Below are 15359 nucleotides of genomic sequence, written 5' to 3'. Positions count from 1 at the left end.
TACACATTTATCAAACGAATAAAAAATAGGTTTATCCCCAAAATACATAAATCATTATCTCTTTTCTTGCTATAACATGAGTAAAAAGCATGTTTTATTCGAAAAAAAAACCTGATACACCTGATGTTRGATCGGCCAAGGTTATTTTTTTGAAGCGCGGCCGAACGCCGCCAATCCAAAAAGGAGTTTCACAAAAAAAACCTGACACACCCTGGTGTTGGCGAACCCCGGTGTTGGATCGGACAGGGTTATTTTTTTGAAGTGCGGCCGAAGGCCGCCAACGCAAAAATGAGTTTTTCTCAAAAATAAAAACCTGGCACACCCTAGTGTTGGCCCACCCCGGTGTTGGATCGGCCAAGGTTATTTTTTTTTTTGTAAGAAGATGCAATTAAATATATATATAAGCCTTAAAACTTTTTTTATTACAATGGAAAATTTATTTCATATGATATTTGTGTCTTGCGTTTGAGTTTTTATATTCATTTTTATTCGTTTGATAAATGTGTAATTATGGCAACACTTATTATATGTCAACAAGGAATACTTTTGTTATTGTGCATGAAATGAAAATTGTGTAAAATATAAAATGCTTATTTTAAGCAAATAACTAAATAATTACTGTAAAAAAAAATATGTAGAAACAATGTAGTGAAGTCTAAGTGCATAAAAAGTGCATAATATGAAATAAATAATTACTAGAAATCGAGAAATTGCAAGATAAAATTTGCAAAATTTTTAACTTTAAATACAAATATCTCGAAAACTATATGTTTGCGGCGGCAACAATTTCTATATTTTCTTATTCTAGAGCATCAGCCCTATCCAACCATACCATTTTTAATCCCGAAATCGTGGGATGGTAAACTAAAGTTTCCCCCTATTTAGCTGTCAACAGCTGTATATGAAGTCGAATCTGCCTCCTCATAGGTTTGTTAATACTTCCACAAAACCCGAATCCGAACAACCTTTTTGTTTCTCAGTACTCATTTCTCTTTCTAAATGACTGCTACATGGTCTTTCTTCAATATGAAATTTACTCTCTACAAGATGCCATAACATTGCAAAATAAACTATTAATTTTAAGCTTTTCTCTAGATGTTTTCAACAACCTCCTTCACAATTTGAACTTAGGTCCTAATATATTTTAAGTTTGCAAAATTTCACGAGACTGCGATATTGTCGATTAAACCTTTCAGTGTCTGTTATGAAGCAATATTTCAATTTCAGGGGTATTGCTACATATTTGTTTATTTTTTGAATAATTTTAGTAAAATTCCTTTAAAAATTAACTAATCCAGATGTTAGTACTTACCTTTAATTTTTTGTAACTTTTAGTGAGACAGTAAGTATGGTGCTCATGCAATATTAAACTGGTGTTTTTACATTAATGAAGCATACAAAGCCAAACATTTTTAATTGTAAACTTTTTGTACAATTATATAAATTTTTATTCACTTTTTCTTAATATAATGCAATTCTTTCATAGGCGTATAATTATTTTTATAAATTTATTATGTGTATATAATAGCTAAATATTTAACGCAAAAGAGTGTTTTAAAGATTATTGTGAATTTTGCGTTCATTTGCATTTAATTTTTTTAAGTGTAATGCACTTATAATGTTATTTATTCTTTCTTTTGTAATTATTTGCAGTTGTGTAAAGTGAAAAGCTTATTTCAACTTTGCTAGAGTAAAAAAAATAATTTTGAATAAGGGTCACAAAAACAAACTAGGTTAAGTAACTAATATTTTCTTGCTACAGAATGTTGAATTCATTATTTCTAAGCAATACATTTGATATCTTTTGCTTGTGGTGCAAAAAATTGTTAGAAATATGCTTCTGTACATATGTATAAGGTGCAATTTCAATTTCAACATGCGAACTAGTGAATTATTAAACAATATTAATAATAATAGCGGAACGTTTAAATGTTTATTTAAACTATTAAGCTTTCAAAATTAAGCATAAAAATTACAAACTCCTCTTCGAATTGTTGTGTTATGTGATGTTTTTGGTAACCGTTTGATTGTAATTTTATTTATTTTCTTTTTCAATATTCCACTAACCCTAGCTTTTAAATATTTTCCTATACAATCAAAACTATGTTGAAATACCACAACAATAACAAAAAAGTTTTACTCCACTCCATGTGCACAGAGTTATTAAAATCACTTAAAACACAACTGCAAATGATAAACAAAATACATTTAACAATCACGTGACAGTCCTAAAACTTAGCTTTTCAAAATTACAAAAAAAAAAAAAAAAAAAAAAAAAAATAAAAGAAAAAAATAAACAAACAACACGTATACATTTCAGTAGTCTTTCTATCAAAGAAAAATAAATCATTAATAGCATTATATAAATAAAATGCGTACATTGCATCCGTTTAATATGTATATGTATATATATGTGTATGATTTTCATATATAATATATAACATAAGGCTTAAGTATTAAAATATTACAATAAAAATTGCCAGCGGAATATTTTTTGTGTTTCGTTTTAACATAATATATTTATTATAATATTTTGTAGCTGCTAAATTGATTTGTTTTTAAATAATTTAATTAATTGCTGTCATAAAACATACTTGTAGTTGTTTGCAATTAAATTTGAAATAAAACACAACATTTTAAATTTGGATTAATGAAAACTCGGAGAAACAAACAAAACAAAACACATGCGGCGCCAAAGACGAAGTGCATTCTATGTGAGAATATATATAAACTATTTTTGAAAAATACTACGGTGATGGGCTATGAAACATATGCAAAAATGTAGAACGAATAACATCAAATGCATATTTTAAGTTCCAAGTTAAATGAAATTTTACACGAATTAATAACCTTAAAAGCGTGTTTGTATAAATGTAAAAATTTATGTACAAGGTAATGTGTAGCAAGAGTAAATTTGATTTTGAACATTTTTTAAACAGCTAAAATTTGAATTTACAGAATATAACATTTTTCTTAAATACTTTTTAAACATATGAAGCTGTATATAGAAAATTATATTTTTATCTGCATATTTCGAAGAACACACAATGCACTACAAAAGTTTGGAAGCAAAAAATTTTAGTTTATAAGTAATTATTTGTCAAAGTAACGAAATGTTTGTACAATTAAAGCTTATTCATAATCATGCTCACAATAAAAGCTTTGTGCAGCGGATCTAAAAAAGACCAATTTCGTTGAAATAAACTGTAGCAATAGCAAAATGTGATAACTACTTACTGCAAACTGCTTTAGCCTAGAATATATTTTCCTCCGCATTACGGTTTTAAAGCTCTTTTAGCACATTATTTTTAAAATTTTTTTATTTAAGCACAAATTATATTTCATATTTTCTATATTATCGATTTTTTTAAATTTAGTTGTTTTGTATGAGTAAAAGTATTTGATTTCCTTTGTTGCTAATATTTTACACGCTATGGCAGTTTATTGAATATATTTTATTTATATTTTTAACTATTTGATTTGTGTTTGTATGTGTGTGTGGAACTATTACATATAAAGTTTAGAAGTATAAGTTTATTTTTATATCATTTATACATTTTACGTTTGCGATATTTTTTGGTAATTTTAATAATTTTTTTTTATTTAAAGTTTTATGTAATTAAATTTTTTTTTTAATTTTTCGCTGTATGAGTTTGCATTGAAGCGCGATGTGCAGTTAATTTTGTTGGCGGTAAATTGCGGACACTAGTTCCAGCCACCAACCTCGAWTTCCAATCGAGCCTAATGCTTTGCACTATTTGTCTTATACTGAGTGCAGAATTTTGAGGAGTTTCTAAACGTTAAAATTTRTTATAATCGAATTTTAAAACTTGAAAAAGTCATACATAATCTAATAAAGATTTTTAGGACGCTTTTGGTCTTATTTRAATAATAATTATGTACATACGTACATATATGTATGTTATTCTCAAATATCTGAAAATTTAAGTTGATAAACAGCTATAATTGAAAAAAATATCGATTTCAAGAAACGTTTCCGTTATAATATTTAAATTGAAGGTTGCATCACAGTTACAAAGTCGTTCTTGTTAAAATATTTCTATTAAAAAATTTTGTAGTGTTAAACATTATATTTTAGAACTATTATCAACAGCAGAAAAACTTTTGTATGCCGCACTGAATGATTTTTTATTTGTGTGGCCTAAAATGAAAATAGAGATGTGAATCTTTAACAAATCCATATATGTGTACAGTTTGGCTGAAACATTTTACTTGATATGTTACTAAAACAATGCTAGGTCCACATTCTAATGTTAACTGAAGTATTTTCATTCAATATGAATTTCTTGAGGAAGAGTAAACATAGTTAGAAGTATATAGTAAATAAAAATATAATGCTTAAGGACTCCCAAGTTATTTGCACAGCTAACCTTTTCAGCACGTTGGTAGTAAATTTAAATTTTAACAAAAACAAGAATAAAGCTATTTTGCAAAAATTCGATTTTCACACTCTACGCAACTTATAAAATTTAGTTTGTTTTGCATTTTTAGTTAGATAACATAATAACATAATACACACAGTAATTTTCCTGATTGCAGATTTAAGTATACACCTGTATGATAAAAATATTACTGCTCGCAACAAATTTGTGTGAGTGTCTTTATGTTTGTCAAGTATATTCTATTTTTACCTTTCTTTGATAACAGCCTGCCTGCTGTTTAAGTAGAATATATAGTACATGAACAAAGTAAAAAAAAAGTATTCGGTGCATTGCAATATTTTACAAGCCTCAAACAACGAAAAAGTCTTTCTTACAAGTTAGTTTCGGTAATATGTCGTGTTATTTTTATTTAGAATTTAAATTTTGAGCTAGACGTTAAACAAACTTGTTTATATTTTCATAATTTATTAAATTAATAAATGCTACGTTTCAAATATTTTCCATCTACACTTTGCATGCAGGAAATTTATATCTTCCTAACTGTTCGCGCCAAATCTTCTTCTACATACAAACACTCTTTTCTTACTTCCATCTAATGCACTTCGCTTAAACGCCGCCAATCGTCGCCTAGGTTACATGTATATGTCTATCAACACAAAAGCTTTATTTAATTTAATTACTTTTTTGTCCTACCTGACATATTTCAATGATTCTTCTTCATTTTATTGTAAATCTAAATTCCTTTGAAATTTTTGTTTTCATATATAAACGYCTATATTTATTTATTACAAAAAAGGTGTTGTGTTTTCTAAATATTTTTTGTTGTTTTTATTTAATACGCATATTTTTGTTTTGTTTGTTTGCAATAATAAAAATAATTATCATCATGTTTGTTATTGTTTGTCATATATCAGAAAATTTATAATTTATGCATTACATTGGATTTGTTTTTTTACTGTTTTCCTTAAATTTAATATACATACATACATATAATTTTACGTTTTTTAGATATAATTAAAGAGCTGCTCTCCATTGTCCTGCTATTAATAAATTTGCATTTTGTTTGTTGTTTTCAATTAATATCTTAATTATCCTTTGTTTGTTACATTTGCTGCCGGCGCTGCCCCTTATCGCTTTGTCGCTTAAATGTATTTTAATTTATTTGCTTTACCGTTATATAAGTATGTTAAATGTTCGCTGGTTTTTCGTGCATCAACTGTTGTATGCTTTTGCTTCTAAATCGTTATTTGTTGCTGCTTGTTGTTCCTTTTTTGTTATTTGTTTCAAATGCAATTGTTCTTTCTTTTTGTGTTGTTGCATGACATTTGCTTAAATGATTTATAGAATATGCTGTAGTCATATTTTTATATTTAAACGATTTAAAATTTTATGTTATCATGTKTTGCTTTAATCTTTATTTTCTTATATATTGCATGTATAAACTGAACGTTTATACTCGCATCATTGCTTCGTCCTTATTTCATCCACACTCTTTTTACGTAGCTGCATTAATTTAGTTGCTCTGTTTTTTATAATTTTTGTCACTTTTCTTATTTCTGTTACGCTGCCTTTAACAGTTGTCCGTGCGCAACTTAAGCTTCGGCCTTCTTCTTTTCCTTCTTCTTCTTCAAGAACGATGGTGTCCTAAGACCCTTTTTCTTCTTCTTGTCTTTCTTGGGCGAACCATCCGTAGACACATCCTGGAACCGTAATAGAAATTTGCAATGAGAATATCGTTTGGAGCAGTGTTAGTGAACATACACACGCACACAATGCAGCAGAGTTGAATGTGATTTATGCATGTATTGATTATTTTTAACACAGAAATATTGAACTATAACGAAATGATATAAACACTCGGCTAAGGTGAACTGTCAATTGAAGTGAATATTAAATTAAAATGAGGTTATGTTGAAGCAGTTTTAACGGTATTCCTTCCTCTACACTAAGCGCATTTTGCTAAGAATAAAATAATTATGAAATGCGTATAATATTTATAACTACTTCAACTGATTTTATTCCAGCAACACCATTCAATAAAAGCCTTCCACGAGGTTAAGAACTTTCGAAATTCGACCGACTTTTGAAAATCTGATTTCAAATGAGCCATCCAGCGCTGACTTAAAAAAGCTACAAAAAGCTGGACGAAGCTTATTATTGCTGGGGTCCTGCTAATACCTCAATAATAACTTAGGTTTATGTCACAAAAAAATTGAATGATGGAAGTTTTTGCTACTGATACAACTGCTTATGTATGGTATAGAAGGTGAAGAGGCATAAATGATTAAAAAGTACAGAGAGTTCTGTGCACAACGGAAAAAGTAGCAACAGAAAACTGCTATTAAGCAGGAAACATATATTYGCTCAAATCTTACTTTGCTTTTCAATTAAATTCGAAATAGTTGTTTAAAAATATATATTCAAACCCGAACTCTTTATATAGCGATGGCAAATTATGGGTGCTTGTTAATTTTTTTTTCGAAAACTAAAAGCYCCGCTATGCTATACGCGTTCTGAGGTTATGAAAAAAAGGAACCAATGAAGTTATGGTTATACTTATACTTCGATTATTTGATATCGTGCTTGTGTTAACTCGAAATGAGTTATGCTTGAGCCCTTCCTAATTTTTTTATATTTTGTTTGATTTTTTGTGTGTATAGTTAACAATATGGCCGTCGTCTTGTTCGATTTTTATGATGAGGTCAATATATACTACGTATACATATATAGTGAATAAGAAAACGATGTGATTTACAAACGAAATACAACAAAAACAATGTAATAATAAAATTAAACTACACTTACCTCTTTACTGCTTTGTGAAAATGTGCTCAAATGAGCTTCGGAGTGATCGCCATTTTGTACATTCTCACCTRAAAAGGCAATTGCATAGTTAACATTAGTAAAATATCAATAAAAAATGTATATTTCCAATTTAAAACAAGTCGATTTTACGCAAATAAAGGCTGTTGATGGCAAACAACTAATGCACAAATGCTAATTATACATAAAACATAAGCAAATATGAGATGGAAGGAATGAGATGTTTGTTGGGTATCTTGGTGTGAATGTATAGAAACTGAGTGCATATATACATATGTAAATGTGTGTGTATATACATGCATATGTTAAATGGCTTTGCAGATGCTGCGAATGTTGCATTGTTTTTCCAAAGTGTATGATTATTCAAAGGTTAATTTTGGTTTATTAGAATAAATTTGTATCTATGTATGTACATTTTATATTATATATAAATCGTTTACACAAACATAATCTAAGCTACGTAAGCATGCATGTAGTTATACATATATAGAAATATAAAATAAATTCAAAAACTGTTTATTCTGTATTTTGCTTGATAATTTTGTTTCTTATAATACTTTTTGCTTTCGAAACATTAAAATCTTTATTTGATACTCTTTTCCAACAAACATGCAGTTTACACTACAATATAGTAGTATATATGTATATATTAAAATAAGTAACAAAAATAAATGTAGAAAAATAAAATTATAAAATCATGTTTACCTGTTTCACTTTGATTAGTGCTTCACTTACATAAAATTATGCATAAATTGTTATAATTATTATAGACTAGTTGAGCTCTTGCATGCTTAATTTGTAGGCTTCTTGTTTCCATTGCTAAACTGCTTACAAATAGTTAGCTTAAAAATTAGAAAATATTTTAGCTTAAAAGTTAAATGATCACTTAAGGGATAGTCTCAGTGTGAAATTTTCAAGAAATCGATTTTTTTGTTACATTATCGGATAGTATACACTATAATAAAGATTCTTTCAAATTATTACGGTCACTGCAGCATTTCCTGTAAAAAGTGAACAGAATGGGGAACATAGCGACTCCAATCTTTAAACGCGTTTTTCTCAAAATGGTGTTTTTCAAAACGGTTTACAATCTCACAGGAAGAGTTTTGAAGACATCTAGTTCCAATTTGGGGAGAACATTTTTAACGTCATTCCCTATGGCGCTATGGAAGCTTTTATTTTTTTCCTACGAAAACCTGTGGGAAAAAGGGGCAAATTCGATACTGTTTGTTCAAACCGCCGCCATTTTCTTAAATTTCAAAACAACAAAAAAAAAAAAAAGGCTTTCATAGCGCAATAGCGACTTTTCTATAGATTAATCATCTTTTTGAAATTTTTGTTTTAGATCAAAATTGCGGCCACAATCGTGAACATAGAAAAAAATCGTTTTGTATTCATCATGAATGTATTTATTTATAAAAAAGAAAAATCCGACTGACTAGTTAATTTCAACAATAAAAAAAAAAAACGCGAAAATCAATGATTTTTCGGAGGGTCACACTGAGATAATCACTTAATGTTTTCGGGAATCTTTTACTAAACTCATGTGGTAGAGACTATTTTTGAACAGTCCCAAAAAGCTAGTGACAGCTTAATTCCGTTTAAGGAGGGCCCACATAATGTAGTTAGTTAGTCAATTACAAAAGTTACTTCCAAATTGGCAATTTCTAATCTTATGAAGAGCAACATCTTTTTTTTTATGAAAATTCGGCTCAGTTTTTCTTGTGGCGATAAGTCTTTTTTCAGCTCTCATAAAAACAGTTATCTGTATTTTTATTTATATACGACCTTTGGTTTTTCTAGATCTACTCCAGTTTGAATATTTTATAACTAATAATACTTTTAGTGGTACTACATTGTGTCTGGTAACTTTCAAGATGAGATCAAATATAAGACTATTTCAGGTCGAGGCCTGTGAACTCTGCTCTTCTTTTTTTTTTTTTTTTTGAGAAAGGACAGAAAAATATAAAAAATATATATGTTAATAGGTATTTTTAACTTTGTTCTAAATATTTCCTAAGCTTTATATTTGTAAATCTTTTAGTCACATTTGTTTAGTATATTCATAAAAACAAAAAAAAAATACTGCTTGCAAAAAGAATTTGTGAAAGTATGTTAGAATTTTTATATTTAGAAAAATAACAAAGTTTATTTCTTTATTAGTAAATAAAATGAATCACACTTTCATTTTTTGCCAAAATATTGGATGTAATAAACTGTTTTCCAATCAGTTTTGAGAAATATTATTTTTTACACTTATTATGAATACATATTATATTTTCATTACGTACTTCACTTCGTTTTTGTGAAAAAGTTAACCTAAAAAATTCCAATTTTTTTAATAAAAAAAAAATAATTTAACAATATCCGCTCTTTGAGCTACACTTCAATAGTGTAGTATATTTAAGAAATTTTCGCACACCCATAGTTCACCTGTCGGCACTCAAGGAGGTGCGCAACTCTTTTGAAATCCGCTCCACCTTCATCTTGCAGTCACACATAACCGCATGATTGTGCAACGCATTGGCGCAGATGATGCCATTCAACAGGCTCTCCAACTCCTGCTCGAGCATAGCAACGACCTGGAGTTGTTGAGGTGTCAGCGGTTGATCGGCTTTAGTGGCAGTGCCGTTGACGCAATAGGTCGTGTCCGTAGAATTGCAAGATGCTGCCCAATCCCTACGCTGGGCGTGTGTTTGTGAATGTGACTTTGTGTGTGCGGCCTCGCTGTGCATTCGCTGCTGACCAGTAGCTAGCGTACCAGCTAAGCGCAAGTTGCTCAAAGTCTCCAAGTGTGCGCTGTGTTGCAAGAGATGATGCGCGCTGGCGTTCGACAAGTCGAGTAGTGAATTGTCATTGTGTTCCATATGAAGGCCGTTGGACATATTATTGCTATCGGTCGAGTGCTGCTGTGCGCCGGCACTCAATTGCTGAGCAATAACGTTGATTTCCTYGTTAATGATGCGCTCCAGTTTGCGACGAAATTCTGTTTCATGCGTTTGCAAAGTGCGTGCGCAATCCGAGTTCTTCACATTAATATTGATGTGTATCTCCAGCGAACGTAAAGACGAGGCTACTGACGAGGAGCCAGTTTCCGATAGCGAAGCGGTGACATGTCGGTAACGTCCGTGAGGTATACCAACGCTTATGGCGGCGAAGTCAGTTGGAGTTTCTGCTATAGCATGCGCAGAGTGTCGCTTTAGTGCAGCGGACTGCGCTTTCGAATTCACATTCAATTTTATTTGTTTGTGTGAGTGATGAGGGTACAAGTCTCTTTCGTCGGGTTCCTCATCATCGCACGAGTTAAGCAATTTGCGCACGTTTGGCGTGGAAGTAAGCAATTTGACATCTGTGTGGTGCAATTCTTGTTCCGATTCTGGTTTGTGTTCCGGCATCTCATGCGGCTGTACATTTGCGGGTAGAAAATCGCGTAGTAAATAAGAAGCGCGTTGTGCGGTGGGCGTGGCAGAACGCGCAAATACCGCGCTATAATTATCACCTGAATCATCATCATAGTGTTGTTGGTGAACGCCGTCGTCTACATGATGATGCTCCTCTTCCACACCCTCCTCCAGATCGGCAGTGTTGCTATGTGAGCCCGCTGGATAAGAGGTGCCACCGATAGAGAGCAACGATGAAAACTGCTCAGAGAGTGAGTGCGCGTGGGTCAGCTGTGGCGTATGCCCATCACGRTCATGATCGGATAGCTGCTGTACGCGACCGGCTACGCTCGCAGTCTCACAACTACGATCACTGGACACCTTACTGATGCGCCGCCGCCTTTTGGTAGGCTCCAGTTTTATTTCTTTTACCGAAATATATGAGCCATTGGAATCGTGGTTGTTTGTGCTGTCCTTGTTAGCATTACTGGTGGGTCGTAGTGCTTCGCAGGATTTCAAATGTGACCCGCGCGGCTGACGAGTGGAGTAAAGTTCACGTCGTTGTTGTTGTAAATAGCCAGTATTTAAACTCAAAGCAGTCGATTTAATGAAAGCGATTACCTTTTCACGCTGCAACTGTACGGCGGTGAGCATGTGGACTGGATGTATCGTGATATGCGGTTGATATGTTATAGGATAGTTGAAGCCAAAATGAGAGCAGGTGCGATAGGGCTGCATTAAGTTGGTGTCAGCAGACAGTGAAGGTGATAGTGATGGCGTATGAGTGGCGGCGTCCGCTATGCATTTATTTTGTTCGGGTTCTAGTACAATTTGTTCGGGAGAGTGATCCAAGGTGTTGGTATTTGCCTTGGCCGTAGCCGTTCCATCCGGTAGTGGATAAGTGTAATGTGGGAATATTTCAATTTTATGTATCATCCATACATTAAACACCAACAAATGTTGACTCGGGTATGCTTTACTCATATCTACGCTTCGCGGCTTATACAGAAATGCATATTTCTTAGCAATTGCTGCAACACTAGTGAAATTATGCAGAGTCTTGATTTTCAAGTTTGCAAATTTTTGTGATGCATGAATCTCATATGATTGTTGCGTATGATTAATATGATTTTTTGTGTTTGTTGTAAGTGATAATGGAATTTGTTGTTGGTGGAATGTAGCTGTAATGGCATGACAAATGGTATATGGATATGTGAGACACGATAGGCAAAACATCCGACATGTAGACAAACGAAGACAAAACGAGACGAGGCGACAAATGGATAAGTAACAATTTTTAAGAAACGAGACGATACGACAGGACAATTTAACAAGTTATGAATAAAAATACAATTCAAATATGGACATATYTGTTGTAGGTTAGTTTACAATATTTGGAAGGTCTGTATCAGCTTCACAGATAATAATTTGTGAACTCTGTCTAATAGAACACTTTTAAGTTGAAGAGAAAACCAAAGGTATTAGAAACGGAAATGCCTGGTTCCGACAATATTTTTGGCCGGACTCTCGCTATAACGTTAACGAGACCAACTTACTAACTAGTCGAAAGACACTTATTTAATTGTATATCATGAACAGCCGAACAATTTTATTGCAGAGTGCCGATTATGTCTCCTTGTCTTCTCCTTTGAGTGCAGTCAGTTGGCGCTTTGAGAGCTACGTCGACCCTTACTATTTCCTTTAGAGCTCTTAAACTTTAAAATAAGTGCCAAAAATTTTATAAGTATTTTACCCAGAGTAAGCATCGGCGCCGAAAAATTATAAGGAGCATGCATTAGGGAGACCCCACAATCTGCGCCAACTACCGTGGGAAAGAGCCTACTCAACATCGTATTTAAGGTTATTTCGAGCGTATTGTGTAAAAGATTAAAGCCCACTAACTGTTTGAACCTTATCAGTATAGCTTTAGGCCAGGAGAATCAACAACTGTCAAATTTTGGAACGAAAAGGAGCTGAATTTATGCTGGGATATCTGAATTTGATATCCATGCAATACAAATACGGCTGTGTAAACTGACCTTGAGCAATACCAAAAGGTCTTTCGGGATCGGGACCTCTCCGAGCCAATCGACGCTAAACGAGGTTTCAGACAACGCGACTCCCGTTCATGCGACTACCCTAATCTACTATTGAAATAATTGGTTTGAGCTGCAGAAATAAATAGAGAAGGTATCATCTTTTATAAGAGTGTACAGCTGCTGGCGTACGGTGATGATATTGATATCATTGGCCTCAACAACCGCGCCGTTAGTTCTCTTTCTCCAGAAAGGATAAGGAAGCGAAGCAAATGGGTCTGGTTGTGAACGAAGACAAGACGAAATATCTCCTGTCATCAAACAAACATTTGTCGCACTGGCGACGAGGTTCCCACATCACTGTTGGCAGTCTTGATAATTTCGTCTGTCTTGAAACCAGTATTAACAGCAACAACAATGACAGCCTCGAAATCCAACGAAACAGGTGCTACTTCGGTCTGAATAGACAGTTGAGAAGTAAAGTCCTCTCTCGACGAACAAAAACCAAGACAAACATAAGACACTTATTATTCCTGTCCTGCTATGCGATGCAGAGGCATGGATGATGACAACATCTGATGAGTCGACGTTACGAGTTTTCGAGAGGAAGGTTCTTTGCACATTGGCCACGGCGAATACCGCATTCGATGGAACCATGAGCTGTATGAGATATACGACGACATTGACATAGTTCAGCGAATTAAAGGACAGCGGCTACGCTGCCTAGATCATGTCGTCCGAATCGCCGAAAACACTCAAGCTCTGAAAGTATTCGACGCAGTTCCCGCCGGGGGAAATAGAGGAAACCCGTTGGAAAGACCTGGTGGACTGACGCGCCGTTGTTAACTCAGCTATAATCGCGTAAGCGGTGTCTATTCCAGTAACGAAGAAGGATGCTTATATAGTTATTTTAGATGAGAAAAATTGTCATCACTGTTATAAAACTATCCACACATGTAGAGAAATCTAGTTACTAAAATATTCATGACGCGTAATTTGAAAACTGCTCTATCGGGATGTAGAAATGTTTTTGAAAAATTAACGATGCCTTCATATGTTAAAAATATCTTGACACTAAAAAAGAAATGTTGACTCTCCAAAAGTGATAATGATAGCCACAGGAGAATCTCAGTCAACTTTGAGAATATTATATAAGGTTATTAGTATTATTTGGCACTTTAACATTCTTAAACTAACTTGATATTGGCATTTAGCCTGTGACCTTCAGTCTACTTAAACTTAATACATTTATTTAAACAATTTAAAGTAAATTCGTTGTACGTCAAAAACTCGAGTTTATGCTTAACTTTAGTGATTGGCGTTCAACACGAGATTGTGAGATTACCATACGCAAAATTGCATTTGAAATCTTTGTCCGCAATCACACTCAAAAGCATCCTTTTTCATAAACACTAACACTTAAACTCGACTTATTATCGCACTATTAATTTTTTAGTGTCTAAAGCAAGTATTTGTATATAAAGAGACTTGAAAATCCGATGTAAATGATTTTAAGTTTTAGTTCCATAACGTTTAAAAAAAAATATATATACATATACATGGCAGCACAACATTAGAAATATAAATATGTACTTAATATATTAAGAAAGGTATGCTTTTTATTTAAGTAAAGTTTGTTTGCAACAAAATTATTATTGACATATATTTAATTTTTAATTTGAGAAAAAATTTATTAAAAATCCAAATTATTTCAAATTAAAAATAATTAGTTAATTCCACACCAAAATAAAAACTAGATAAATAAATACAAGAATAAATGCAAGAATTCATGTTACTGCATAAACAATTACATACATATATTTACACATAGAACATGGCGATGGGTTAAGTTAAATGATACATGAAATTGATGACACCGCAAATTTTCATTTGGTCTAATATATTTACTTTTGATACAAATACGTATGTGAGTGCAGTATGTATGTGAAAATAAAGTAAACCAAAGCCCACTTAATATGCGATATTTCTACACAGCTTAGATACAAAAACAGTTAAATAATCCAATTTCACAAATTTCATAATATTTCTGCAGAATTTAAAGTGTTTACAAATTTCGTTGTGCATTATTTATACTCGTATATAAGAAATCAAAACAGTGCGTGTTTCTTACATATATGCAATTTTAAAAGGGTATATAAAAATTTCAATATTTTGAAATAAAAACGCAGAGAATATGATTAATTATTGAGCGAACAAAACAGAAAATTATTGTTTTCTCTTTTTAAAAATAATCCAGTAGTTGGTATAAAATAATTTTGTTTGCAAAAAAACGAAAAGTACGTAAGAATATTAAAGTAAAAATAAATTTCATATTTTTTCAGAAAAAAAAGATGTGGTTTTAGAAAGTGCGTATAATTCAGCGGCAGCGTTGGTGACATTCGATGGGACAGTTGAGTAGTTTATTTACATATATATTTTGTGAACTAGTAGCTTTTTTTCTGTAATTCATTATTAAGTAGTTTTGACTTGAGAACTTTTTTCACACGTTTTGACTAAACTATTTCGGACATTGAAAAATAGTGGCGATAATAAACAAATATATTTTTTTTGAATTTCTACTTCCTGAATAAATAAATGGTAATAAATTTTCCTTCAAAATTTATTAATAGAAAAATTTATATTAAAATTATTATTTTGGATTATGAAGTTTTTGTTTCTTAAGAAAATTTGGCAGCACGTATTTGTAATAAAAAAAT

The 15359-nt window shown here is 32.0% G+C and overlaps 1 protein-coding gene across 6 annotated transcripts in view; it reads right to left on the bottom strand.

The window, feature by feature from the left end:
* Positions 1-5575: 5575 nt before the first annotated feature.
* LOC108969670 (protein hu-li tai shao) overlaps positions 5576-15359 on the bottom strand; it is a 92272-nt gene continuing 82488 nt past the window's right edge. For 2 of the 6 annotated variants that reach the window (XM_018934537.1, XM_018934539.1), the window contains 2 exons: positions 7209-7276; positions 5576-6109 (listed from right to left, as the gene is read on the bottom strand). In XM_018934537.1, coding sequence (XP_018790082.1) covers positions 5996-6109; positions 7209-7276 — 182 coding nt within the window. In that variant the 3' untranslated portion in view covers positions 5576-5995. Of the gene's footprint in view, positions 6110-7208; positions 7277-9496; positions 11788-15359 lie in introns of those variants that run through there. The other 4 variants (XM_018934538.1, XM_018934540.1, XM_018934536.1 and 1 more) reach the window with 3 other exon arrangements.

The sequence above is a fragment of the Bactrocera latifrons genome, unplaced genomic scaffold (genome assembly GCF_001853355.1).
Source record: "Bactrocera latifrons isolate USDA-ARS-PBARC rearing strain unplaced genomic scaffold, ASM185335v1 scaffold_260, whole genome shotgun sequence".
Classification (NCBI taxonomy): Eukaryota; Metazoa; Arthropoda; class Insecta; order Diptera; family Tephritidae; genus Bactrocera; species Bactrocera latifrons.
This window is presented reverse-complemented; position numbering and strand designations above follow the sequence as displayed.